Source organism: Notolabrus celidotus, chromosome 20 (genome assembly GCF_009762535.1).
Source record: "Notolabrus celidotus isolate fNotCel1 chromosome 20, fNotCel1.pri, whole genome shotgun sequence".
In the NCBI taxonomy this organism is placed as follows: Eukaryota; Metazoa; Chordata; class Actinopteri; order Labriformes; family Labridae; genus Notolabrus; species Notolabrus celidotus.
Genome location: NC_048291.1, coordinates 11,662,638 through 11,689,601, shown reverse-complemented (window position 1 = coordinate 11,689,601; position 26,964 = coordinate 11,662,638). Strand labels below are relative to the sequence as shown.

Below are 26,964 nucleotides of genomic sequence, written 5' to 3'. Positions count from 1 at the left end.
GTTAAAAATTTCAGCTCCAAAGAGTCAAAGCTTAAAGTGTTCCACCTGTCATGCTAATAAATATTACTGACTCACATTGAGTGATCTCAGCAAGAAAAGCCTAAGTGTACAGTAACTAATGAGATTAATTATAGCTCTGTTCCATTATGGTGTGCCTGTGAGCCATGTCATTATACCAGCGTGAATAATACCAGGACGCTGGCACCGGCATGCCTGTGTGGAATACAGCCATTGTAAATGTTATCAGTTACACCTGTGTTTGCCAGGTCATAATATCTGCCTGGTTGTAGTTATTTCATTCTCATGTAATGCTTTTCTATAGAGAAACGTATCAGTTATGTCTTATGTCATTAAATGAATATCCGGCAGTGATCCATGAACATTTTCTTAAAATGAAACAGCAGAATGATTGTTCTATTGGGACTGAACTCAAGCTATGAAAAGTAGCTTGAAGCTTCGTTCAAATCAAACATTGCCTGCTGTACTTTTAGCACATCCTAGCTGTTGAGTCCAAAAAGGATGCAGTGTCAATAAATGTTGTGATAAAGTTTGTATAGATGGCAAGGAACTCATCAGTCCTCCCTTCATGTTTGTGCATCCATTCACACGTAATAACTGTATTTACTTTGCTTCCCATCTCCACTTGACTTTGTGTCATCTTCTCTTGATTGAACTGTACGGTCCATTAACAATCGTTCCATTCTCTTCCCGTCTCTCTTCAGTGGCTCTGGCAGTCTTTTGTCTTCTTATCTGACATGCTTCGACCCGATGCGTTTCATAGCCGCCCTCCTATTGTCACGAAGAGCTGCTTCGTCACAGAGCTCCACATCAGCATGCTAAAATGTGCCCTGTGGAAGCGGCTGTGCTCGCTCACTTCCAAAGGAAACATGCTCTTTTGGCTTTAACTTTCTGAAGTGTCATCACCAATGCCTCTGTTCTGGAAGATTATACTCCAATTTATTAAAAGACTTTTTTTTCTCTCTCTCTCTCTTTTTGGATGACTGATCGGCCACATTTGTTAAAGAGAGAATTATACATTAAAGACTCTTCAAGGCTCAGATCTAATAGCTGGTTGCCCTTGAAGGCTCCAGAGAAGAAGTGCGACTGGTAATGTGGAGAGACGGGGGAGTGAGACGTGAAGGATTGTTCATGTTTGTTTTTCACCTTATTTTCTCTCCGAATGTGCTGCATGCCACTTTGTGTGTGTGTGTGTGTGTGTGTGTGTGTGTGTGTGTGTGTGTGTGTGTGTGTGAGACAGCAAGACCACATGTGGCTCTTTGCCCATGTATGTTTGTGTGCTGAAGCAGATCTGTTTGTGTGTGCCAGTGTAAGGAGGGGAGGAGGAGGGAAGAGAGGAGATGGAGGGGGGGGGGGGTATAACACGGAGCCACAGCATCTGCCTGTTTTTGTGACACCCCTTTGAAGTCTCTTTGATTCTCCCCAGTGCCCGCTAAAAAAGACTTCAGACACTTTCTGTCTGATTGCCTTAACATGGCGTTGTCCTGGGATGCCCATGCTTTTGAGGAGAGGGAGGGGGGGCATGAGGCAGAGCACCGAGTTCAAACCAAAGTAAGAAATAAACCAAGTAAACCAAAGAGAGTAATGAGGATGTGCAATAGCTGGGGAATAAGTGCAATATAGGTAAGGAAGGGTGAAACTCTGCAAAGCATTCAGAAGGCACCTACAATGATTTTTGCTCATCGTTGTCATAAATCGGACGGAGTTACTGTATTATACTAATACGTGTTTTATGTGGTATGTATTTCTCACAGTTTGCCCTCTCACTAGACCTTTCAGTTTGAAATAATGTGAAATTTAGATTAAGAGAATAATTCTTTCAGCTCTTAGACCCCGCTCTCATTTTCCTCTCAAACAATCTTAATCACGCTGGCTCAGTGTTGCAGTTTTTTTGACCAAACAGTGCGCTTATCGTCTCCTTTTGACATCGCCCAAACTCTGGAGATTTAGTTGTATTGCACATTGTCAGGCCAGTCTGATTTTCTGGAGTTTCAGAGGCCACGGGGTTGTCCTTATTAGCATTCCTACGATATAATGTTGACTCTCACTGGCAGCTCTATTAAAGGGCTCTGGCTGGGCAAAGTCAAAGCTGAGCGGTTTAAAAAGAGAGAGGTCAAAAACAGGGTCGTGCCATCGCATCAGCCTCCACACACAAACCCCAGAGGAAAACCGACACATTTAAGTATGTTAGAGAAACTTTTCTATATTCAGTTTGACTGTAAAGGAACTCATTCACACCAAGATACAGTAGCTACATCTCTCTGTACTCAAATCTTACAGTGCATGCTGGAGATTTCTCTACATCTCTCTGTGAGTAGATGCCAATCTACGCATACTTCATCCCCATAAATCCCATACAGTCATTTCCTGTTTCTCTTCATTACATTTACACTTTATTGCCAGTAAACTTGCTCCGCTTGTGATAAAGCTAGACCACTGACAAGGCATTTAACAGTTGCAGATATGTGTGACGGTGGGCTGGAGTATGGGTGGTTCATGAAAAGTTTTGTAATTTGCGCATTAAATAAGCACATATAGTCATAAACCTATCAGGGGCATAACAAAATAACATCCAGGGATGATCAGTGAAGAAGTCTGACCCTTGGAAAGTCACCTGACTAATACAGTATATAAAAATGTAGCACAAGAACATCTCAATTCACCAGTTACGAGCATTTCTTTCCATTTTTTACCTCTTTTATCAACAGTTTTATGATGAAATCTTCCCATAAATGCCCCCACATTTTGCTGCTATATAAAATGTGCAGTATGTAAGTTAATATTACTCCTCTTAATCCATTCTACATATCTGTGTCTCTCTCTTTCAGGCAATTTCAGATTTGGAAGCCCAGTTGTCAGATCTTCATGATGAGCTGCAAGAGGCTTCTGCGCAGCATAAGCAACAGTTGGCAGACATGGCCATGCTCCGAGAGGAGGAAAAACAAAAGGCGTTCCTGGACAAAGAGGCCTCCCTGGACCGGCTCCGCTCTGACATGGAGCGCATCCGCAGTGACCTCGAGAGGAACCACCAGCAGGAGAGAGACGCTTCACAAGACAAGGTGGGGGAAATCACAAGAAATGTTGTTTTAAAGCAAGTTACATCAATCTATTCTCTGTTCTCAAGATAGCTTAAAAAGTCATGATTCCATTCTTAATACAGAATCAAAGAAGACATTTGGGGAACACTCATGTCTTAATATGCAGATAAACAGTCAATTAAGCAGCTAAATAAGGCATAGGGGAGGTAATGTCACTCCACAGGTGAAGCGGTCTCTAAAGGTGTAGTACGCAATCCAGTTTTTTTTTTTAATCTTTTAAATGCGTCTCCCTGTGCCTCTGCCTCTGCCTCTGCTTTTGTCTCCCTCTCCCATAGATATTTGTCAAACAGTGCAGTCTTTGTCTAGCTATTGTTTCTCATCAGTGCTGACAGTGAGAACAGATTGTGTTTGTGTTGTCTGCGTGTGTTGCAGGGGAGGACAGGGACTAGTTATGTTGCACTTTTATCCAAAGCCTTTTACAAATCGTGTCTCCCTACGCACGCACACACACACGCACACACACACACACACACACACACACACACACACACACACACACACACACACACACACACACACACACACACACACACATATACTGTACTCCCATGCAGATGACAGAAATCCATTGAAATTCAGGTACTTGGTGAAGGACAAATGTGGACAGCAGGTGCAGGGCTCAAACTTCCTCCGATGTTAAGTCGTACAACCTGCTCCAACTGCTTAGAGGCAGAGATCTGTTGCAACCTGTGCTGTGTCTGTTATAGCAGAATATTCATAAGTCATTCCAGACATACCCACAGTCCTGTTTAGTTCATTAAACACATGACATATCTTTTGCATCTTTGTAGAACTTCAGAGTTCAGTTTGTCCCTGTTTCACTCATGAGGTCTACCTGTTTGAAATACACACACCGGTAAGTAGATCGGCATTAAGTCAAAGAGGGGAAACCACAGCTTTACTTTTTGCTATCTTAGTCAAATAGGAAGTACTTCAATTAGAAGTCCAGAGATTCTGTCTCTCTTTCTCATTCTTTCTGTCTCATATTCGATTCCTTTCACCTCCAAAGAAACTGGACCCACAGCTGGGAAATCACCCATAATCTTGTGCTGGTCTAGCAGGAAGCTGACCTAAGGTGGTGTTGATCAGAACCTAATCCCTCTGCAGGGCCCATCAAAGAGAGCATTTTTCATTAGACACCATCCCGCGCCAGCTGCGCAGCATTAGCCCCGGAATGCAAGGACCTCCAAAGCACCCAGGCGGCCATTTTGGTTCCATATGGCACACAGAACCAGGGGTACTGAAGAAAAAGAGATCGGAGGGAAAGTGTGCTTATTACAGGGTAATCCTTGTTTGAAGAAATCATGCTGTGTCCTGTCGGTCCCTTTTTATCTCTTTTGGATATGTGATGGCTGTTTAGCAGCTAAAAGCTATTTTATCTTTTTGGCGCACTTTAATTCCTTTACCTTCACTCATCTGTTTTGTACACGGGGAAAAATGACCCACAGTTGTCGGAGAATCTGGAGTGGATTCAAAGCAGCGAGGCTGAAAGTTGAACTTAAACTGATAACACTAAAAGCAATGTGCTAGTTTCACTTTTTATGAAAAAGATTAATGATTTCTCAGTCCTTTTTTGTCAGCTAAAAGTGCATGCTTCTAAAAAAAAAACTCACCAAAGGTTGAACGTCTTACTTTTCCCCCTTTTTTCTACTTTCTAATCTGTTTCCAAGTTTGACTTCGGAGTGGGCAGGGAAAAGTTTCACTATCTGGTTTTGCCCTGCTTTTTTCCACATGGTATTGAAGTCAGTCAGTCCTCAGATCCATATTGACTCGTCCGCCCTGTTTTGTAAGCTGAAATTTCTCATTCTTTTGATGCAGACAGAAATGCTGTCCTCTGCAGTCCACATACTCTTGGAAGCAGAGCCCGGGCAGGCCAGCTTTTCCTTTTTTTTCCTTTTTTGAACACATCTTCCAGATCCTGGAAAAAAGGCTGGAGAAATCCATTAAATCCATGAATGGATTCCCATCAAAGACGCATGCGTTTAAGGGAGAGACAGAGAGGGATACAGGGGGATGGGGGTGATGTTTTGGGAGTAGTCAGTGGAAGCTATTGGAATGAAATAATGAGAAACAGAATATCATAAGAGATAAGATCAGACGTTGCGATAGTTCCATACATTTGAGCTGCATCAAAAAGAAAGGAGGAGAGAAGGAAAAGTGATGGAGGTAGGAAGGAGAAAGTGTGTGAGGGTGGGGTGTTTTAGTCTGTCTGCTATTGAAGTTTATCTTTGGAAGTGTGTGTGTGTGAGTGTGTGCGTGTGCGTGTGTGTGTGTGTGTGCGTGTGTGTGTGGCTCCGTTCACTGGTGAGACTGAACACACACAACCCCAGACCTCCCAATCTCCATTCTCCACTGAGGGGCCTGTGAAGCTGCCTCTGTGCCAGATAAAGACGCCTCATCTCTGGGCTACAGCGAGAACGAATCCTGCCTCTCACCCACACCACCTCCTTATCAAACTTTCTTTTTGTCCTCCACACCTCCACCATCACTCTCTCTGTCTTTCCCCATGCCCTCATCCCACAGCACCAAACCCAGCTTGCATTAAAGTTGTGGCAAAACCTAGAACATCAGGAGATTTATTTTCCTTTTTGTTTTGTTTTGTTTTGATAGGCTGTGCTCTGAGGAAGTGTGGGAACAAGGTGTTCTACCATACATACACATGAGAGCACAGGTCTCTGTATGATCACGAGCTCCAAATATGTCATATTTACAGTAAGTGCTTATTAGAAGGTTCTTTATAATCTTGGAGCTTTTAGATTAGAGAAAGGTTCTTTAGCATGCTCTCTCCCTGATTGTCAATACAAAAAACCTAAGGTACAGGAGGCTTTAGGGTCAACTAAAACTGAATACCATCTGGAAACTTGATATTTTTTGTCAGAAAAGTACTACTTCTGCATGTTCAGGAATAAATCAGCAAAGACAGGAGATGTACATCGCTGTCTGTATGGGGCGCCAAAGTCAGCACAAACTTTAGAGTTCCTCACAGCAGATTCAAACTGTATTTCCTCCAAGTTTGGAGAGCATGGCTCTTTGACCTTCTGGAAAAACTTGATGCAAATTCTCACTGATACACGTGTGGACCCAAGTGTTTTTGCGTAAGTGTAGGAAATAATGCAGACCCATACTGACTTGGTGTATGCAAAGTCCACAAGATGCCTTTAGATGAGGTTTAGATGAGTTTAATATGAATCATTCGGCTATATTTTGTCGTCCTGTTATCTTCTGATACAGTTATCATCTTAAAGTCCTGTTGTAGTCAACATGGATCACAGATATGTGGCTGTTTGTAGCTTACGTCCATAATCGATGAGTATTTCTGATCTATACGATCTTTAAACGGTCGGGAGTCCGTATATGATGTTTTATTTTGAAATTGGCGAATGTTGCATGCGATCCTCGTGCATGTCATTCTTTTCTGTGCATATTGACGCGTGCTGAGCATGGGCTCCATCGAAAATAGACTTGAAGCGTATCCCTGGCGGAGCGGTACGGGGGCATGCTCCGAAGACTGAGCTGAGACGCGCCGCAGTGCACCCTGTGGACCCTGTGGACCCTAGAGCATTGACTAGAATGGGAACGTATCGGCTGTGCCGTGTGCGGCGCAGCCGTAACGCAACGCATCCTGTGGACCCAAGGCTTTATTTAGTGTTGTCCTCACTAAATCCAACATGACATGGCATTTTTCGTTGGTACAAGCTGTTGGAGTTGCCCAGTTGGCTCGGTGTGCGTCTTCTCCACGTTGTTTTCATGTTGCAGACTGGACTGTTGCAGTATGTTTTCAAGGGGACAGCAGATAAACACACAGTGGGGAAGGTATTAACAGTGACAAATTTGATAGATTTTTGATAAATTGCCCAGCCCTAATGTGCTCCGTACTCATTTTTAGAATGTCATGACTTGTATTGCTACTAAAACAAAAACATATGCAATGCAAAACGAGGTGATACCTAAACATTTTGGAAAAGTAGCATAAGGACATAGAGTTGTGAATGTATGTATATATTTGCAGTACTTCCCTGTGTGTGCATGTGTGTTCATCAACACCCACTTCACTTCGCATCAAAGGCACAGGAAACTTCATCAAATACTAACCTAGTGTGACAAAACCACTTGGAGGCAAACACCAACCAATGAGAGAGCAGCTTTTTGCCATGCCGTCACCAATCCCTGCTCCCCATGTCAGAGCACCAGCGCCCCTCTGGCCATGCCCCACATGACTACCCTGACATGAAAGGGACTACCACGTTCACTCACTCTTCTCTTACACGCACAAACCTGAGTGTGAAGGCCTCTGTCTTGCAATTAGCCTTTTTTTCCCACAGGTAGTTTAAGAGAGAAGTCTGTGTCATTCAAACACTGAGAGGTTCAGTCTCTGAAAGGTCAATTGACTCACACAGAATAAAAGTCATGTAGATGTAGAGGCAGATTTCTTCAGCTTTTTTTTTCAACATGACACTGCAGTTTGTGAAGGGGTTAAAGATGACATATCAAAGTTTGCTAGACAGCACGTGATTACTGTCTGTGCTGATTATCCTTCACTGGAAAAACCTAAAAAATGTCATCCTGCTTTCTTTTAGCCGTTGAATATATCACTCATTATGAATCAGAATGTCTTTTTGACACCTACCCCCCCCCCCATGGTAGTTAAAGCACTAAAAATCACACTTTGTGTCGGTCTATAAGCTGATGGTCTCGTTTGGTTACCAAAGTCATAAGGAGGCCTCACTATTAGTTTCAGTCTGTTTGAGAAACCGTAAAAAAATCCCTCACAGTAGCTTTAATGCGATTTTGTGACATTAAGAGTTCCAGTTTTTGTCCAACAAATGGGATCAAATGTGTGTTTCATTGATATTTTCTCACTGGCAAAGATTAATTGACTAATGCTGGCCTTCTGCACATCCAGTCTCTTGTATCCAGACGTTTCCTTTGCATGCGAACCCTGTTGGTGGGTTACAGTTCTTGTGGCTTTTGCATAGCTTTCATAGCATGTCTGCAGTGATCATTTATAAGCACATTTAGGCCTCCCACTCGCATTTGATTGTTTGTGATCAGTCTTACAGCTGGAGGAAAGAGTTGAAGTTGCATTTTGTTGCCTCAGCTCCGGCGCAGAGTTCAAACCCTCATTTAAAGCTGTTTTCCAAAGGGCGATGATCTGTGTATAAATTTTGTTTGTTGTGCTTTGTACAACGCTGACTAGGCAACCTTTTCATGTGGCTGGAGATGCATCTGCTTTCACACTGTTCTCCATGTGTGGACACATGCGTCCCTGACCCATGCTTAAATGTGGTTTAACCGATTGGATCTTAATGTGGCTTCAGTGTGCTGTTGTTTCATTCACATCCATATTTGGGGATCTGCACTTCTAAACAGACCACCCAAGATGCATTTTCTTTGAAACATGCATATGGCTGATTTTTCCAATTCTCACTTAAGTCACGGTTCCAATATGGCACCAGCTCTGGTCGCTTGTTTTATAGCTTTTTTGCAGGATGTTTAACTAGAAAAATCTGACAGTTGGTAAAGGTCACACTTCAACATTTGATCAATCCATTCGCACTAGCTGTAATCCTAACTCTATAAGTCTGTTCACCCTGAGCCTTTGTGAGTGTTCTCTCCCTCAGCCAGAAGATGGTGGTACGAGGTTGTTGTCGTCGCCGTTGTTGTCGCAGACACGTCTTGTTCTTCTCTTTTGCTCTTCTGTCACTGCTGACTTATTAGGTTGGTCCTCTGCCATTTGGAGATACACCAAATCACATTATTCAGTCGGTCATGGATTAGACGAGGAGGAGAGAAACACAGGCTGAGGGATGATCAAAGAGGGCCCACGTTCACCTCACACTAGCACACTAACAGGGAGACAAAGAGACGGGGAGGCAGTGCAAAGGATCTGATTTTAGGGTAGAAACAGATCAAGTTTAGGTTGTTCTCAGATTATCAGACCTGTGTGTCTGAATTTGTATGAGCTTGATGTTGGTACATGATTACATCATAGCAGCGGCACAAACACAAGAGTTTTCCTTGCATTAGAAGTTGTGTGTTTGTTTATGAATATACAGGCAGCTCAGTGAGGATTTTGATAATGACTTGTTTGTTTTTTCTATTTGGCTCTGTAGACCAGCACAAGGGATTTGAAAATATACACTTGTTGTCCTTTTTTTTTAGATTTTACAATACAACAGTTTGGTATATGTTCTACTTTCCTAATGGATATCATGAAGATAAACAACCTTTCAAACAATCCACCATATCATTAAGAATCTCCAAGACATTGGTTATCTCAATCCAGGATGAGTGGAAGACTTCGGTAGAATAACTGGAGAGTTTAAAACATAATGCAAACCACTTACAAAACTGAAGACCAAACAGCCAGGTTTCATATCCAAAGAGCTACTAAGAAGATCCTACAGAGTTCTGAAGATCATGCAGACTGGTGACACATTTAACTTCTACCAAAATGGTCACCTTGTTCCTAAACGTAGTGGGAGTAATGTTATGACATGGGCCTGCATAACACGATAACTGACAAAGAAGCTGCAGGTGAAATTCAAGCAGTACAATGACCCAAATCAAAGACTAAAAAGTGGAATGTTTTGGAACTGTCAAGTCGGTTCTCTGACCTGAACGTCATAGTAAGTTGGAGCCTCTCACTAGTTAAAGGTAATATTAAAGATAATAACCCTTGGGACAAGCAGGATCTGAGGACAGCTGCAGTAACACAAGCACAAAAACCCTGAAGCAACTGATGTCAATGGGTTTCACACATCGGGCAGTCATTGACTGCAAAGCAATCAACTGTTCAAGCAATTATTAGGAACTTTAGCAAACTAGCAAGAGAAGGCGAAGAGGAGACCTGAACTTTCACTGCCTGTCCTTTGGTTGAGGATGAGGCAACTAAATATATAATAGAGGAGGGTAGTGCATTATTACAATTGCTTGCAATGTTAAATTAACCTTCTGTTTCATTCTTAAACAACTAGTCCACTGCCTTTAAAGGATAGTTAAGTGTTTTTGAGGTAGAGTTGTATCAGGTACTTTTCAATAATTAAAGTTTTTTTTTCGACCACAAGAACTTTACCCCGGAACTAGGGGCTTTACCCCTGAACTACGTGCGTTTCAACTGGAGGAACCAGGGTCTAAATTTAGTTCAGGGGTAGTTAATCTCCCCCCTGAAAAGCCCCTGCTTGGGGGGGTAGTACTTTTCAAAGGTCCTGGGACCTTCAGCTGAACATAACGGTGTTTGTGGAGTTTACACAGTTGTTGAAACACAGGGAGTTCCTGGAAATGCATCCTAGTTTAGTTTTTTATTAAGATTTCAAAATATTATTGAATATAATTTTTTTTTTCCATACGTCACTGGCCTGATTTTCACAATCCACCCGGGACTTCAGCCCGCGTTCAAAACACAGAAAACAATGGGGGCACAGGAACCTTTTACTTCCGGGGAAAGTAGTTCTCGGGGCTAAAAGACCCAAAGACCCCGGAACTCTTGGTCGAAATGCACCTTTAGTGTATTATCCGCAGAGAATGCCAGTCAGCTTGTTAACCCACTAGCTCTGTGCTTCTCTTTCCGTCTGTACTCCAGTTTACAGAGATGTCCTCTTGTGTCCACAATAAACAGCCTGACATCGCTGTCAAAATCACTCATTTTTTAGTCTGGCTGTATTTTTTGTTCTTTCACATCAATGCGCTGCCAGCAGAGGAACACATATTCAAATGTAGTGCTAAGACAGAGTGGCCCTCTGACACCAACAGTAGTGTTTGGGTCAGTAGTTTAGTAGTGACCAAAGTGACCCTTGCTGTAGCAGTTGATCGCCTTGCTTCCATCCGGGCTCTCTGGCTGGTTTCTCGACAAAAGGGCAGAGCTTAATGTGATCCACTATAAAACACATACAATTGAAAAGTACCCCATATGACCTCACTTCAAAAAATGTAATTATTGCTTTAAGCTTGTGAAAGCCTGTTTATGAGTTAGCTGGCAAAATGTGAGTCGACAGGCATTACAGGCCTGCAACAGACAAAGTAAGCAGATATATATTGTTTTCTTTTTGTTAGTAGTTTGAGGTAAGATGTTATTTCCACGGTTTACATATTGTCTTAATCCCCTCAGATTGAAGTTAAATGTCTGAAAACACATACTTATCGTTTCATTTCACATCTATAGCAATATACACTGCCAAAATAACAAAACTTATGTCACTGTTCAAACACAAGGCATGTTATGTGTTTGTGTGAATGTACACATGCTTAGACCTATCTGAGCTCCTCGTTTCCTCAGTGCACCATCAGGCCCTGCGGCGGAGAGAGAGTGAGTGAGTCAGTGAGCAGATGAAAGAGTCAAAGTAAAGGCTCTGCCGTCCCAAAAAAACATCACACAGCTCCCTTGCTCACTTTTTGAAGTCCTCCAAGAGGAGGGAGGGAAGCGACACACTTTCTCAATCGCATTAAAACATGGCGTCAGGCAGCTCCCATCTTGTTGCACGCTATAGATTACACTCTGGTTTGAAGTGGAGTTTTAAGTGGGACACCATGATTTTTGGGCTCTGTTTTTTGGGTTAAGTTTCTAATTCATCTCAGAATCATGCTGCATCAGAAACATCAGGCAGACTCATTGATCAAAGTAGGGATGGAGGCATAAATAGATGGGAAGTGAAGTCTACCTAGGAAGATAACTAGAAAGACATATTTCATCACAGTTCAATCCAAGTTCAATGACCAATTGGAGAAACTTTTATCTTCATCAGAGAAATCTCTGCCATCATAGTTTAATAGTCATCGTAGGTTAAGACCTGACAGAGTTTGCACAAACATACAGAGAAGGACACTGTCTGTGGTTAAAGTCTATCCACCTCCATCCATTAAGCAGTCATAAGCTCAAACAACCTTTTGTCTCTAGGCCTGATGATGCTGAGCCCGTCCAGTGCTAGTAATGGATTCCATTAGTTTTCTGATACCAAGAACTAGCTGGTTACGGGTGTACTCTCTATTTATTACGATGTCTATACGCCTGTGTTTCTGATGTATGTTTATCTGCCTGTGCGTGTTTCAGTGATGCATTATTTCTGTATGTATGTGCGTTGTCACAGTGACAGTGAGCAGCATGGATTAAGAGAATCACTACTGACAGGCAGTGATGGCAAACTGTGAAATGGAAATAAAGCCCCTTGTCATTACAGCACCAACTCTCTCTCTCCCACACGCAGTCTACAGTCAGGCACAGCAAGACAGCAATGATTACAGACAAACGAGCAAATAACATCTCCCAGCTCTCCCTCGCTGGCAGATTGAACTCAAATTGTTATGAGAGACATGCGTAGTGAACAGAGGATTGTTTTGAATGCTTACAAACACTGCTGCCACTAAAACTGAAGGCTGCACAGAGCAATGAGGAGGGGGAAAGCTTCTCTTTGAAATCAGTTTTTCGAGAAATAAACCCCACAAATCAGCTCCCTGGTGTGCCGTATACAGTATGTGGTATATGCAGTGTGAAGCTACACAAATCCATTAAAAGACTGTTTTGTGACTTGTTGTCACCTTAAAAATGTCCCTGCTCTTAACAGAAATACCTATCAGGGATTGTGAGTGTAGTTTTATAGCGCCTGTCAGAGTTCAGCTTCAGGACGACGCTGAAACCATAATTGCTCTTTAGCAATGTGAGATGATTGGAAACATGTCGGAGAAATATGTCATATGGAGGCAATATCCTGTCTATAGGGCTATGGACTGCACTGAACAGATTCAGAAATTACTGGAAACAGACACACTGACTTGAACACACAGAAGTTTTCATGTGTTGGCAGTCTATTGAGAAATGTTGTTTTTTCTCCCTTAAGCAAGATTACCAGGGTCCACTACAAACAATGAGATAGCACACCTTGAACAAATTCCACATCCAAACAGCCCGAGATTAAATCCTGGGTGTGTGTTTGGCCTTTATGCATCCTGTTTGTCCATTGTCTATGTTTGAACAAGTGTGACTTGTGTGCATGTCTTTGTTCAAACGTGTGTGCACGAGGGAGAAAGTTGTCACCCAGTTTTCAGCCACTCCCTTCAGTCCTTTTTTTAGTGTGCGTGTTTGTCTGTATGTGTCTATATGTGTGTGTGTGTTTGGCCTGGTTCCCACTGCAGATTATTAATTAAGTTCTGGTAAGCGGTGCATGCCTCGCCTTCAGATCCACTTCCACTCTCTTTAACACACACACAAGTAACCGTGCGCATGCACAAACACGCACACACTTCAAAGCAGCCGCACTCCACACAGCAAGGATTAAGAGGCGATTGAAGAGCCTGATACAGCCTCAAAGTGCCTTCAGCACAAAAATGCCTTTGGCAGGGCACAGGTAGTCTCTTTGAAAGTGCTCTCACACACACTCACTCACAGACACACACATATACACACACTTTTACTTTAGCTCTGATTTTTTTCTTTGTATTTGTCACAGTCCTGTTGTGCTATTTTTCTTGCAAGTACAATCCATATCTTTATCTATTTCCAGCCATTTTTAATGTGCATTGAGATGCTTGAGCTGTATTATGTATGATGTTGTGTAATGCTTCCTGCTGAATTCCCTCGAGTGGCTCTAGGTAAAAGGAATAAGCTAGTAGCAAGCTCTTTAGGTTTTTATGAAACATCTGAGCCTGTGTGCATGTCAATATGACCATATGTTTACCTGTGAACACACTCACATGTAAACTCACAGTCATATAATGTACAGAGATTCACACACACACGCACACACACTTCAATATAACACATTCAAATGCATCTGTGAGGCTGATATGTGACTTTGATGTTAACATTACCTACTACTGAGCTGCATTTAATCTCATTTTCACATTTTCACAACAGGTAATGACATGAAATCTGACGTGGCACTGCACTTTTGATGAAGAAAGTTGTGACTGTTAATGAAGATGGGCGATGGTCTCCTCTTCTACCCATTGTACAAAGTGATGCCAAAATGCCCCTGCCACAGACATTGTGTTAGTCATGATTTTGGAACTGTGTTGTCTGTGCTGTAAGGAAGTGCCTAGTTTGGCCGCAGTGTTGATATCCCGCCCTCTTTCTTAACTGAAACACACGTTTAACTTCTAACATATAAAACAGAAACAATCCCCCAGGTGGGTGCATGCTACAATATTGCAGCTTCTTCCAGGTTGAATAGGACACTCCTAGAAAGAACACTGATTCTTGTGTTGGTGGTTGTTTTTTTTTTCATTTCTCTCTCCTCTCTTAAGGCAGGTTTGTAAACGACATCGTGTCTGATTTTCCTGTGGTGGGGGGTGTGTTAAGAGTGATTTTGTCCAGCCGGAGCCGCTCAGAAGGCCTCAGAAGGAGAGATCATAAATAATCAACACGTTTAATATTTGCGACTAGAAATCCTGTAGTGTGTGCTGAGCAAGCACAGTGTATAATGACACATATACCGGAGCAAAAGCCAATCAAAACGCAAGCTGACTGACGGAAGAGGAAGTAAAAACATACGAAAACATGGCGCTGGTGAAAACAAAAGTCTCTTGGACCTCCGAAATGAAAGACCAACTGGTTGATTTGTGGCAACAGCATGAATGTTTTGTGTAACGTTTCGTCCAAAACCTACCACAACAAGATGGACAAAGAGAAGAGTTGGACCTTCCTGTTTGTCTGCCATGTTTGTTTACAGCAAAGTTACGTTTTACTACACAAGATTTTGAATATTGAGCGTGAAGAACCTGATACTCTGCTGAAGAATTGGTTAGTGTGTGGTGTTCTTCGTAGTGCACACCACACACTATCAGATCAGAAGAGAGAGACCTTGCGTGATCTGTCTTTTGTTATCATCAAGTGTGTGGTCTCTAAATGTGTGAAGGTCAGAAGAATCCTGTAATCTGTGCCAGCCTCTACACAGCTAATCCAGTCCTGAGTGCCACACGTGCTGGATTTGTCAGACGTGCTGTCAATCATTGCCTTACACCCCTTTTTATTTCACAAACTAACTTATTAAAACTAACCCCCTCCAGACAAAATTAACAATCCAACACAAATCAGCATGACAAGAACTGACTGCAGTGGGATCAAATTCAACAACATTTATGTGTATTTTAAATCTTAAAGTTTGACCGATGTCCCACCTGTCAACATGGGGGAGGCGGGCATTATGACTTCAACTTTTAACAGTCGGTAAGGGGCAGCTGTGGCTCAGTGGTAGAGTCAGTCAACTCTCAATCAGAGAGTTGGCGGTTTCGATCCCAGGTCCTGCTGTTTACATGCAGAAGTGTCCTAGGGCAAGACCCCAAACTGCCCCCAATGGCTGTGCCATCAGTGTGTGAATGGAATTAGTAAATACTGATGGACTCTTTACACAGCAGGCTCTGCCTTCAGTGTATGAATGTGATGTGAATCTGGCTTTAAATGTAAAAGCGCTTTTAGTGGTCAGAAGACTAGAGAAAATAGGTATATAAACACAGTCCTTTTACCATTTTACCATGTTTTGTCTTCAGTTTTGGGGAAGCTGTCATATTGTCCTTCTTTTAAAGTCTTTGGTCAAATACTATCACAGTGACATCAAACTAAACACTATAAAGTGAAGAGTAACATATTAGAAATCCATCTGCACCCCTCTCCTTCACACCGCTCCTTCTCTTACCTTTCCTACATCCCTCTTTGTCTACTCCTCTCTCATCAGCTGCTACAGGCCCCCCCTGGGATGAGCAAAAGCTGCCACTCATAGAGTCCTGGCACAGGAAGACAGGCCCGTATCCTTGGCGATGTCTCTGTATTTCCGTGGTGACAGGTGTGTCCGCTCTGAGCAGGACGGCAGTGTTTGTCAGGAAGTGTTTGGATGGGGTGCAGAGTCCAAACGCAGCTCAGGTGTTGATGGCTGCGTTCAATGAAATGGTGTGTGTTAGAGAGTCGTCTGTCAGTGCCTGCCAGGACAGGGGAGTCAAGCATTCATGTGTGAGGGAGAGCGAGTGTTGAGTGTATCCATAGGTGAACCTCATGGGTGTTTTTATGTATAAATCCAGCTGACAGAATTCAACATGAAACTACTGAATACATTCAACATGGCTGTAATACAGAATAGAAGAGCACAATGATATTTTATGATGTAATACAAACAACGGGCAGTGAGAGATGTGCTGAGCAGATTAAAGAATGATGATAAAAGTTGTTTATGCATCGTCTGAGTTTTCCCTGTAAGAGCAGCATAGAATTAACAACTGAGAGACATTTTTAATACTGTCAGACATGAGCTCAAAGCGCAGGTTAATTCACATCCATTGAAAACACTTGCCTGCCTTTCATACAATGACCATAGCCCTTCATTAATTTAAGCCGTAGTCTTTCAACAGCACTTGTATAAACCGTGTCACCGCACTTACAGCCAGCCATTGACATTCCAGCACTTTACACCAATTATCTCACTCAACTGTTCAGCCTCTCAATGAAACTCTGGCATCACAACACGGCTAGCTGAGCGGCGGCAGATCATGTATTAGACACTCGTACTCTTTGCTTCCAGCTGGCTGACTTCCCACAGAGAAACAACTGAAAACAAAGAGTCGAGCGGCACTCAATAAACTCCAAACAACAATCTCCATTCACTCCTCTTCTCTCTCCTCTGTGTTGAGTCTCCCAGCTTCTCCCAATCATCTCTCTTCATTTTCTCTCCCTATAGCTAATTGGCAGCAACGTTTTAATTCCCCCTGCCCCTCCTTCTTGTTAAGTGATGAATTGTTGGCAAGGGATCAAAGGGGAGTGGTGCCCACTGTGCACCATGCCCGTCACTACCTGCTGGCACACATGAACACTGGGGCTGGCACTGTGCCAAGGGGCCACAGGCCTGCACCAGGGGGACACACTGCCAAGAGGCAGAGGTCAACATGGGTATGCCTGTGTGTGTATTCATGGGTAGATTAGGCGTGTGTACACTACCTAACAGAAGATTCAATTTTGCCAATCTCTCTCTCCCTCTTTATGTCTCTTTATCAGCCAGTCTGCATATCTCTGTCTCACACTCTCCTCTCCCTTCTTGTTGCAGGCCAACACCCGGGTGAAGCAGATTGAGAAAGAGTACGCTCAGAAGCTTTCAAAGTCTGCCCAGGTAATCACTCTTCTCTTCTACCTTTTTTCCCCCTTTTTCATTTTATATCCCTCTTTTTCCTCTGAACCACTTGAAAGATTGTTCTGATGGGAGAGGTGAAGAGGCACACTTAAAAGAATCTGAAAACTCTCCTGAGGACACAGCCACCCCACCTTGCCCTTTAACCTCTAAAGAGATATGCACAAACGCAGAAGTGCACTCCAGCCAACACATTCCATGTCTGGCTGTGTTTTTGTACAGAGCTCAGATAATCTGAACAGAAACACAAACATTAACACTATGATCTGACTTTTCTGTTTACTTATCAATTTTCATCTTTCACCCACGTGTCCAGAGATGTCAGTGGTATTTTCTTAAAAGCCTGTCCTGTGCCTCTCAAACAGTCTGGCAAAGTCCAGACAGGTTAGTAGGTTCCTGCCGTGAGGGACAGATCTTCTCTGTGTGTTTTCTTACATTAAAACATTGCCCTTATCTGCACCCAAAAGTAAATTATTGCAAATGCACACAGAAAAAAATGTTGCTGAAAGTTGTTACTTACAGAGAGCTAGAAAAGGAGTAAAAATTAGGCCTTTATAGACAACTGGTGCCAGGCAGTAAGGGTTGATTAAGTTTTCAAGCACATCTTCATTGGCTCCCCGTCCCCTACCGCATACAGTTTAAAATCCTCCTCCTCTACCACAAAGCCCTCCACCACCAGGCCCCTTCCTACCTCACTGACCTCCTCCACCATCACACCTCCTTCCCGTAACCTGCGCTTCTCACACGCCAACCTCCTGTCCCCACCTCACAGAACCAAGCACCGAACCTGGGGGGACAGAGCCTTCTCAGTAGCCGCCCCCACCCTCTGGAACTCACTCCCCTCCCATATCCAAAACTGCTCTGACCCTTCAGCTTTCAAATCTTTTTTAAAAACTCACCTTTTTAAGTTAGCTTTTCATTTGTGATTGTACTGTTGTGTTGTTTTGTTTGATCTGTGTTATTTGTTATTTGTTTTTTTTTTGTTTTTTTGCTTGTATTGATTTTAACAATTGTACAGTGTCTTTGAGTTTTTGAAAAGCGCTATAAATAAAATGTATTATTTATTATTATTATTATTAGAGTGACAAAAATATCAATCAATGCTTTTTAAAGGCACTATAAGGAGTTTTCATGACGTCCTAATTCTAGTGACCTAAGTGACTTTCCAGGGTGAAGACTACATTTTCCATGAGCACCATCATCCACTGCAAGCAGCAACCTCCGGTCTCAAAATATGAAGCCAATGCAGTTCATTGAGCGTCCACTTCTGGCTGGCTGCAGAAACACCAGAAACACCGGAAACCACATACACACCAATTTAAAAAAAGACGATCTTTGCAGCAATAAGAAACATATTTACAGCCTGGTTTGGGTCTGAGGAGCTAATTTGTCTACCAGCACCATAGACTGTATATAAAATGGACAGCGTTGCTCAGCCTTTTCCCGTTGTACGGTTTTGAAGCCAAAAAAACCCCGCTCCAATGCGCAGCCATTGTGCAGCCAGAGTCTGTGCATTGGAGAATTTCTGTGGTTGCCACGGTAGTTTCTGTGTCTGCACGGTAACGATCTCCGCCCTACAGCATAGCGTCACGAGATCCTATGGAGTTTCCCTCTACAGCAGCTGTCGATCAAAGCAAACCCGGAAGTAAAACCCCGTTTTTTAACCTCTAATAACTAACGAAAAATAAACTTTTCAGAAAAAAGAGGCCTTGAACACAAAACAGTCAAATAATAACTACATATCACCACAGCATACGGATGTGAGAAACATTCGTATACGTGTATTTATTTTTTTTAAGTTTTGACCATTCAAATGAATGGGACAGAGTTTTTGACCTATACTGCAGCCAGCCACCAGTGGGCAGACGCTTTGGTGGAAGCTTCACTTCCAGCCGAGCTAGCTGCACCCCTGATCCGATCCGCACACTGTAGAGGGGGTACCTTTTTTTTCTAACGCGACGGTTCAGAAGGTATTAAGATTACGAGTTTTGCCCATTTAGGGACATGACTGACTTGACTGACTGAGGCGGGAACACTGTAGCTGTTGGCTAGGAGGCTCAAAGCCCTCCTCTTTACCTCACACTAGCTCGACAGAAATTCGGTTGCGATGATTAGCTTCAAAACAGCGCTCAAGAACAGATGGGTGACATCACAGATGTTATTTATACAGTCTATGGTCCACTGTCATAAAGATGTGGCTCTTTTCAAAGCCTGAATGTCTATGGAAACAAATGAATGGAACACAGATCTTCCTTATACTACTTTTCTTTGTTCTTGACAACTTTTTTGCAGGATGTGACTGCACTTTGTAAACTCTTAGATTGCTTGCAAAAAGTGATCAGGCGTACCCGGGTAACCTTAGCCATCACATCCTCAGTATCATGCTGTGTGCTCAAGTGTCCCAATAAATGTCTGAATAACATTATGCAAACAGTTTAACTCTTTAGTCCACAAAGAGAAGTGAAGCCATATCAGCCATGAGTACAAAACTCCAGATTTCTCTATGTTGTCTTTACTGCAAATATCCCCTACCCTCATCTAATACACGTGAAGCTTACTGAAGGTTCTAAGGGATAATGCTGTTGCCCCCATATCCCTCTGTAGTTTGCTTCTGCAACATCTTGAACTAGAGGTATTTATCCAACTTAAAAGATCAGTTTTATCCTGTTTATTCTCTTACACATGTATTCTCCCCTCCCTTACTCACTCTCTGTCTTTATTTCATCTTTATTCCTGTTTCTCTTCATCATTTCAATGCGCCATCCGGTCACACAACCAATTAAGGGCCATGTGTTTAACATTTCTGTCTGTTTCCTCAGACTGAGCCCATTTTAAACTAAGGTGATATATCTCTCCAGCCAGGTTTATAACTCCTGACGAAGGACAACGTCTGTCAGTCAACAACATGTCTCCTAAAGTTCAGGCAGCTTTCACCTCACCAATTTAAAAGATCCAAAACACCTAGAGTGGTGTTGACTTTACAAAAGGAAAGAGTTGTCTTGATTAGGTAGCAGGGTAAAATATCACAATCATTTGGCCATAATTGCACCTTGTTACCCACAGAGGGGATTCAAAGATGGAGAGGGGGGGGTGTTGTTTTTCTTTCTTTCTTCTCCTTTTTAAATCCCCCCCGTTTTGGGTTGGCTGGCAAAGGCACAGAGTTGAAAGCGGGGTTGACAAGCAGATGTTGTGAGAAAACGGTAGCTTATTAGGTTACACAATGCTCGACTTCAAAAGAAGTCGGATGCAGTGCGAAAGTTCAGCCGTGTTTGCCTGCTTTGGTGGTGTTTTATGCCACCGCAGACAAAGCAACAAGTGATTAATCCTCTGTTTTGGGGACCCAAAGCTGGCGCGGGTTCAAGAAACAGCACTCTCTCTGACATTAAAGTCCCTGTGCACAGAATCCAACACCTTTGTTGAAGTGTGTTGTTGCACAGAGAGTTGTGCTGATGCTGTGGGGTTTTTGTGCACATTAATATGCCTGATTAATGCAGGGTATTTGTCGTTGGCTTGGGCGGCTTTGTTTTAAAAGGTAAAGGTGGAACCTCCTGGGGCAGCTCAGTCAAATGTAAACAAGAGGCCTTTGAACCTCAAAGGCTAACCTCAGTTGTTAACCCCTCAGTGTCTGACAGGGGGCATCGCTCTTGAGCTCAACTGCATGACTAATAGCCCAATTAAAAACATACCACGCCATACATTATCCTGAGAGGACTGGAGATGCACCACATAGGGTTATACATTTACTTGCACACACACACACACACACACACACACACACACACACCACACACACACACACACACACACACACACACACACACACACACAAACACACACACACCACACACACACACACACACACAAACACACAGACACACAGACACACAGCCCTTCTGTTTGCCTGGGTCTCTCTTTCTCTCCCTTTAAATTCACACACATGCACAGAATCTCCTAATTAGTGTCTCTCCCATCCAATCTTGTGCGTTAAGCATCTAGCTGCGAGTGGTCCTCCTGGGTGACCTGTGAACTGAACAGAGCTGTGCTCTATCCCCCACTTAATGATCAGGCTACAGTGGGTGGTAGTTGCGGTTCTATTGGGAGATCATTACTTTATCCCTGATGGTCCAACGGGGAAGTAGGTAGGAGGTGGAGGGTATTTGCTGTGGGAAGCACAGAGCATGAGGGTACCATGTTCTGGAAGAGAGAGGTTGAAGTTCACTTTGTATGCAAATACATATAATTTATTTCCACACAGTGCTGGCTGTTAGCTTCCACTAACAGCATTCACATGTGGCCTCTTGGGCATGAATTAATAAATATGATTTGATACAGTATTGATTCAGTTTGACGTTTTCATAACCCTTTTATTATTATTGTAAAAACTGTTATAACTGACATTTACTGCTTCAAACTTCACCATACTATCTCTCTTGATCATTGTTAACGTTATTCAGTACTCACACTGTAGCTCATTTCAATGCTATGAGAAAACTGATTTAGATTCATCACCCAGCTCTATAGCTCTCCTCAGTTCTGTGAGGAAGTTCTCAGGTTATCGTCCAATGTTGCACGCTTAGAATATAGAGTTGTGGTTTACTCTCATGGTTCTTATTGTTGTCGTTGCCTGACCTAGCAGACAACTTTTTGGGGTTTTTTTAATAAAAAAATGACTGTACAAAAATTATTTACATAGCCTTCTGGTTTGAAAAGTTTAGCCAAAGCTAAGGAGCCATATTATTTCTACTGACCAGCTGGGGGCGACACCAGTGGGAGCTATAAGACAATAAGCCGTACTTTTCAGTTAGTTCCCTCATTAAACATTTCCATCTTGGGTTGCTATTGTATGTTTCTTCAATACAACATGATTTTCATAAAGTCATTTATGGTCCCATTTTGAAAATAAATCAGACATTGACTGAAGTTGCTAACTTGGCGATGTTTCAATCAGGACACAAGTGTGGTGATTCATTTCTACTGAAGCTACACCATCTTGTCAAAATATGGTCGCTCATGATTCCAAAAAACTACAATAGCCTGAACCAAAATGCTGAACTGGAGTCCTTACAAAGAAGCCTGTAAACCAGTGGTTGAAATCACAGTGGGTACATTCCTTTTCTATTGTACAGTCTATTGTGAAAGAGCAGTTTGTTGCTTGTGAAACCCCATATAGCAGATGCACAATTTTTTGAACATAGAAAAGTATATAACAGCGTTTGAGCCAGAAATGTCCCATTCACTTTCATCAGAAACAACTTTTTAAAATATATTTAGTTACTGCTCATACTTTAAATTGTGATAACGTGTCAGTCAAAACCATAGACTGTATAACATATGGACGTGACTTCACCCGTCTGTTTCTGAAGCGCTGTTTTGAGGCCAATCGCGGGCGGCAGCCATATTGCTGCTGTCAAGGGATTGTGACGTAAAGAGGCGGGCTTTGAGCCTCCTAGCCAACAGCTACAGTGTTCCCGCCTGTCAATAAAGTCAGCTGTGCCTCTCATTGGAAGACTCGTAATCGTAATATCTTCGAAATTGCCACATTAGAAATAAATTCACCCCGTACAGTGTGTGCCGATCGAGAAATGAGCTATCGAGACTACATCTAACTAATCTTTTGTACCAGGCTGTAAATATGTTTATTTCTGCTGTAAAGATTGGCTTTTTTGAATTGGTGTATATGTGGTTTCGGGTACTTCCGGAGCCAGCCTCAAGCGGATCCTCAATGAACTGCAGTTTTTAGCACTTTTGCTTTGGACTCGCATTTTTAGACCAGAGGTTGCCGCTTGGTCAAAACAGAAAGTAAAGCAGTAAATGCTCACGTTAGGATCCCCTGTTATTAACTGAAATCTAAAGTCAGCCGTGCCACATGTTACTATTATTTTATTGGTTGGTTTCTTGTATAATCAGTGATGTACAAACTTTCTAAAAATGGAAGAAAATTAGCTTTAAAAATGTTTCAGATTCACAAACTGATTCATTTTAGATAAAAGTCGCCCATTGTTCTCTAAAGAGGCGATATGACTATGATATAGTCAGCAGGATGGAAATGCTGACATTCACTAAGTTTCGGCTTTGCTAGAAATTGGCATAGAGGGGCAATTGAGGCCATAATCTTGCAGCCAAACCAAAAACTACGTTGTCACTTATTATCTTTAATTACCCATAACTATTAGCTTTTTATATTCTACACAGGTGAGTTATAAACAATTCAACCTGCATACAGTTGTCACGAACAAAGAAATTAGGTATACAGAACCAAATCCTATTTTGTATCAAGCTTTAAAAATGTTGTATTCTGCTGTAACAGTGGACATTTTTAAGATGGGTGTCGTTTGCTTTTTGAACCAGCCCCAAGTGGACACTTGTGGAACTGCGGTTTTTTGTACTTCTACACTGGCTTCAATTCAACACCAGATATTGCTGCTTGTGTATGAAAGTCCTTGGAGTTCCAATCAAGATGCTGCCTGACATTAAGACTAGAATATTATAAGAACTCATTATTTGTTGCTTGCTATTTTTCTTCATTGTCAAATTTTAACAGCTGAAACAAACATAAGTGCGTACAGGAATCAAAAGGTCTGCAGCAAGTGTTTTCTTTTCATGTAACATGGCAAAGCACCACCGCTCTCTAAAGTTGCCATCGTTTCATTGCCTTAGTTATACACCGTTCAGTTTACAAGCAGTAAATAACCAGCACATGCTCATTTCTCCCTTTTTTACCTCAGGTTCATGGAGAGGTAGGCCCGCCTTTAGCCCTAAACAGAGATGCTAGTAGGCTGGGGAAAAACACAAGTCTCACCAGACCAATTACAGACTTAAAAAGGCCTGGCTGGCTATCAGACAGAGAAAAAAGGTGCTGCAGTGTGTGTGTATATATATATATATATATATATATATATACAGGAATAACAAGACAGACAGCTGGGTTCAGTAGTTTAGAGTGCCGCCACCGCCTGGGGCTCAAGACCAGCAGATGCAGGGAATCCATATTGCTAAATAATTATTACGCCCTGAAATGATGTTCCCATAATAATGTGCCATTTGTTGCTTTCATGTGGCTCTCCCTCTGACAAAATAAGCCTAATCTCCCTCTCATCTCTCTCTCTCCCCTTCTGTCACTCTGTCTTTCTCCCCCCCTGCCTCTCTCTCCTCTCTCTCTCTCTCTCTCTCTCCTCTCTCTCTCTCTCTCTCCTCTCTCCTCTCCTCTCCTCTCTCCTCTCTGCTCTCTCTCTCTCTCCTCTCTCTCCTCCTCTCCCTCTCTCTCGCTCTCCTCTCTCACCTCTCCTCCTCCCTCTCTCCTCCTCTTCTCTCTCTCTCTCTCCTCTCTCCTCTCTCTCTCTCTTCTCTCTCTATCTCTCTCTCTCTCTCTCTCTCTCTCTCTCTCTCTCTCTCTCTCTCTCTCTCTCTCTCTCTCTCTCTCTCTCTCTCTCTCTATCTACATTTCTCGACCCGCACCACTCTAACTCCCATACTCCCACACCAATGTGCAGATTCCAGCAGGCCTAGTCCTCCAGAGTTTGAACACAGTAAACAATTATCTGTCTCGCCCAAAGCTAGCAGTAGCTTTGCTCCCCCCCCCCACCCCCCCACCCCAACCTAACTATGTCTCTTTCTCTTTCCCCTTTTCCCTTCCTCTCCCCCTCTTTCACTCTCTCATCTTTCCCCTGCCTTTCCCTGACAGTGGCTTAAATAGAATGTTAATTTTGACTGGAGGATTTCAAAGCCGAGGCAGTTCCTTTTCATCTTGGTGTGCACCGCAAGTTCACCAACACAAAGTCACTCTGCTCTTCAAAAAAGGAAGTTGTTTTTTCCTTCCTGTCTATATATTTTTTTTACATCCTTCTTTTTCTCTCCCTCTGCCTTTTTCTGTGTCTTCTGTCTCGTCTCAAAAAAGACACGAGACATGAGACTCTGGGAAAAGCAGTGTTTCAAGGTGATTGCTACTGCCATCTGAAATCCATGACAAATGTGAAAAGCAGTTTTTACTTCTGGTGCTAGTCATTTAGTAGATGAGTGAATTGGACTGTTTTGGCAACATGTTTTGAACTCTGCTTCTGGCAACAGGTTTTCTCTGCAGTTCCCACTTGTTTGGTCATTTCCTGTTTCACACATTAGATATCTATGCTATGGAAGTGATTCCCAAGAGAAAGTCAGCTTATCTTTTCAGAGAATGTTGTCCGTCCTCCTTTCTGCTGACATTATTTCAAGTTTTGACCCATAAAGATCAACCAAAATCATGCTTTAAGATAAAAATAATTTCTTCTTACCCACAGCTAATTGCAGAGCTGCAGACGTGTGTGTGACTCCAAGGAGGAGGCCGTCCGTCTGCAGCAGGCAATGGAGAAGCAGCTGGAGGAGACCAACGCTCGATGGGATGAGGAGAGGAGGACGATAACTCACAGTGCTGATCAGGCCGGCAAGGTCAGTGTTGGGAAGACACGCTGAGACCACATAAGAGTACACTGATTTATCACATCTGACAGCAATATTAATACAGGAAGCAAACGTATGAACTACATTTAAACAAAAAGAGTACATTTGTGCATTTCTTGATCTTGCTCATGATTCACAATGCATTCTGGGAGATCTCTCATAACACCCTGTTTGGAGTGTGTCCCTTACAAATCTCTGTTTGAAGGGCCATGTAGCCTTAACATTTCACCTTACCCCTCCATCCCAACAAGCATCAGGACACCCTACCTGAGACGTGAATTTGCAAGACGTAGGGGTGGTAGGGCCAAGAGGGGAATTGGCAGCAACTGCACCAGCTTGGGTCAATTTTCAAGTTGCCTACCATGATATCAGTCTTCTTATCTTCCTATGTTGTACTTTCTATTTAATGTCTGTGGTTAATGTAGTTTACACCCGCAGAAGCAGAGCCTCAAATTTAGACTAGGGGGCAACAGTACACTTAATCCAACAAGCCTTGTCTGGATCAAAATTTCATAGAGTAGACTGGGGTCGCTCACCTTTTCTTAGAGGACGCTCACAGTGTGTGTGCATGTGTCTTCTTTCATTTTTTAGGGCCAGTCACAAACTTCATAGTGTCTTTAAGTGTCATGCGTGCTCTGTGTCTGCCTGAACATTGTAAATCTGTCTGCTGCGCCCCCGCTTCTTAAACCTGAACCTCTCCATATCAGCACTGTCACTCTCTTCTGCAGTTAAACTTCACTTCACTCAGGCTCCTCTTTTAAGCTCTGAACTTTTGTTTCTCACTTGTGTCTTCTTCTTAATTACACTTTATGTGTCTGACAATATACATTTATAAGGGTCAGAGAATAGAGATGAAAGGTATCAATTTCCTTTAGTCGGACTTTGATGTATTAACGCTTAATAATTAAGACACTAGATTAGTAGAGGGGTCAGTCATTAGAGATGCTACGTGCAGCTCAGAACAAGTGAAATAAGCTTTTAAAACTGCTCTCCAGTCTTTAGCTGTTTTAAAGTGAAGTGCAGGACTTTTTAAAATGTGCAGATAAATGCATTTCCCTCTTTTCCCTGACTTTCGTCCCCTGTTCAGTTGTTTCTTCTGGACTCACAGGATCTTTTATTCTGCCCCTTACCCTGGCAACCAGACTGGGACACAGTGGCAGTTGATTGGGTGTGGCTCACTAAATAAAGACTTGTTGTGTCTGGAATCAGGACATGTTTCCTAACACAACCTTGACTGTTTGTGGTTGCAGCTGCCTCATATAGTAAGGAGGCAGGTTTGTGGAGCCCGTCTTTTAGAAATCCACTCCACCCGGCAC

The 26,964-nt window shown here is 42.7% G+C and overlaps 1 protein-coding gene across 1 annotated transcript in view; it reads left to right on the top strand.

Annotated features, from left to right (window-relative positions):
• The window catches only part of LOC117832143 (centrosomal protein of 112 kDa-like), a 143,243-nt gene that overhangs the window by 80,867 nt on the left and 35,412 nt on the right, over nt 1-26,964 (top strand). The window contains 4 exon segments of the mRNA XM_034711133.1: nt 2,847-3,077; nt 17,135-17,197; nt 25,489-25,508; nt 25,510-25,636. Coding sequence (XP_034567024.1) covers nt 2,847-3,077; nt 17,135-17,197; nt 25,489-25,508; nt 25,510-25,636 — 441 coding nt within the window.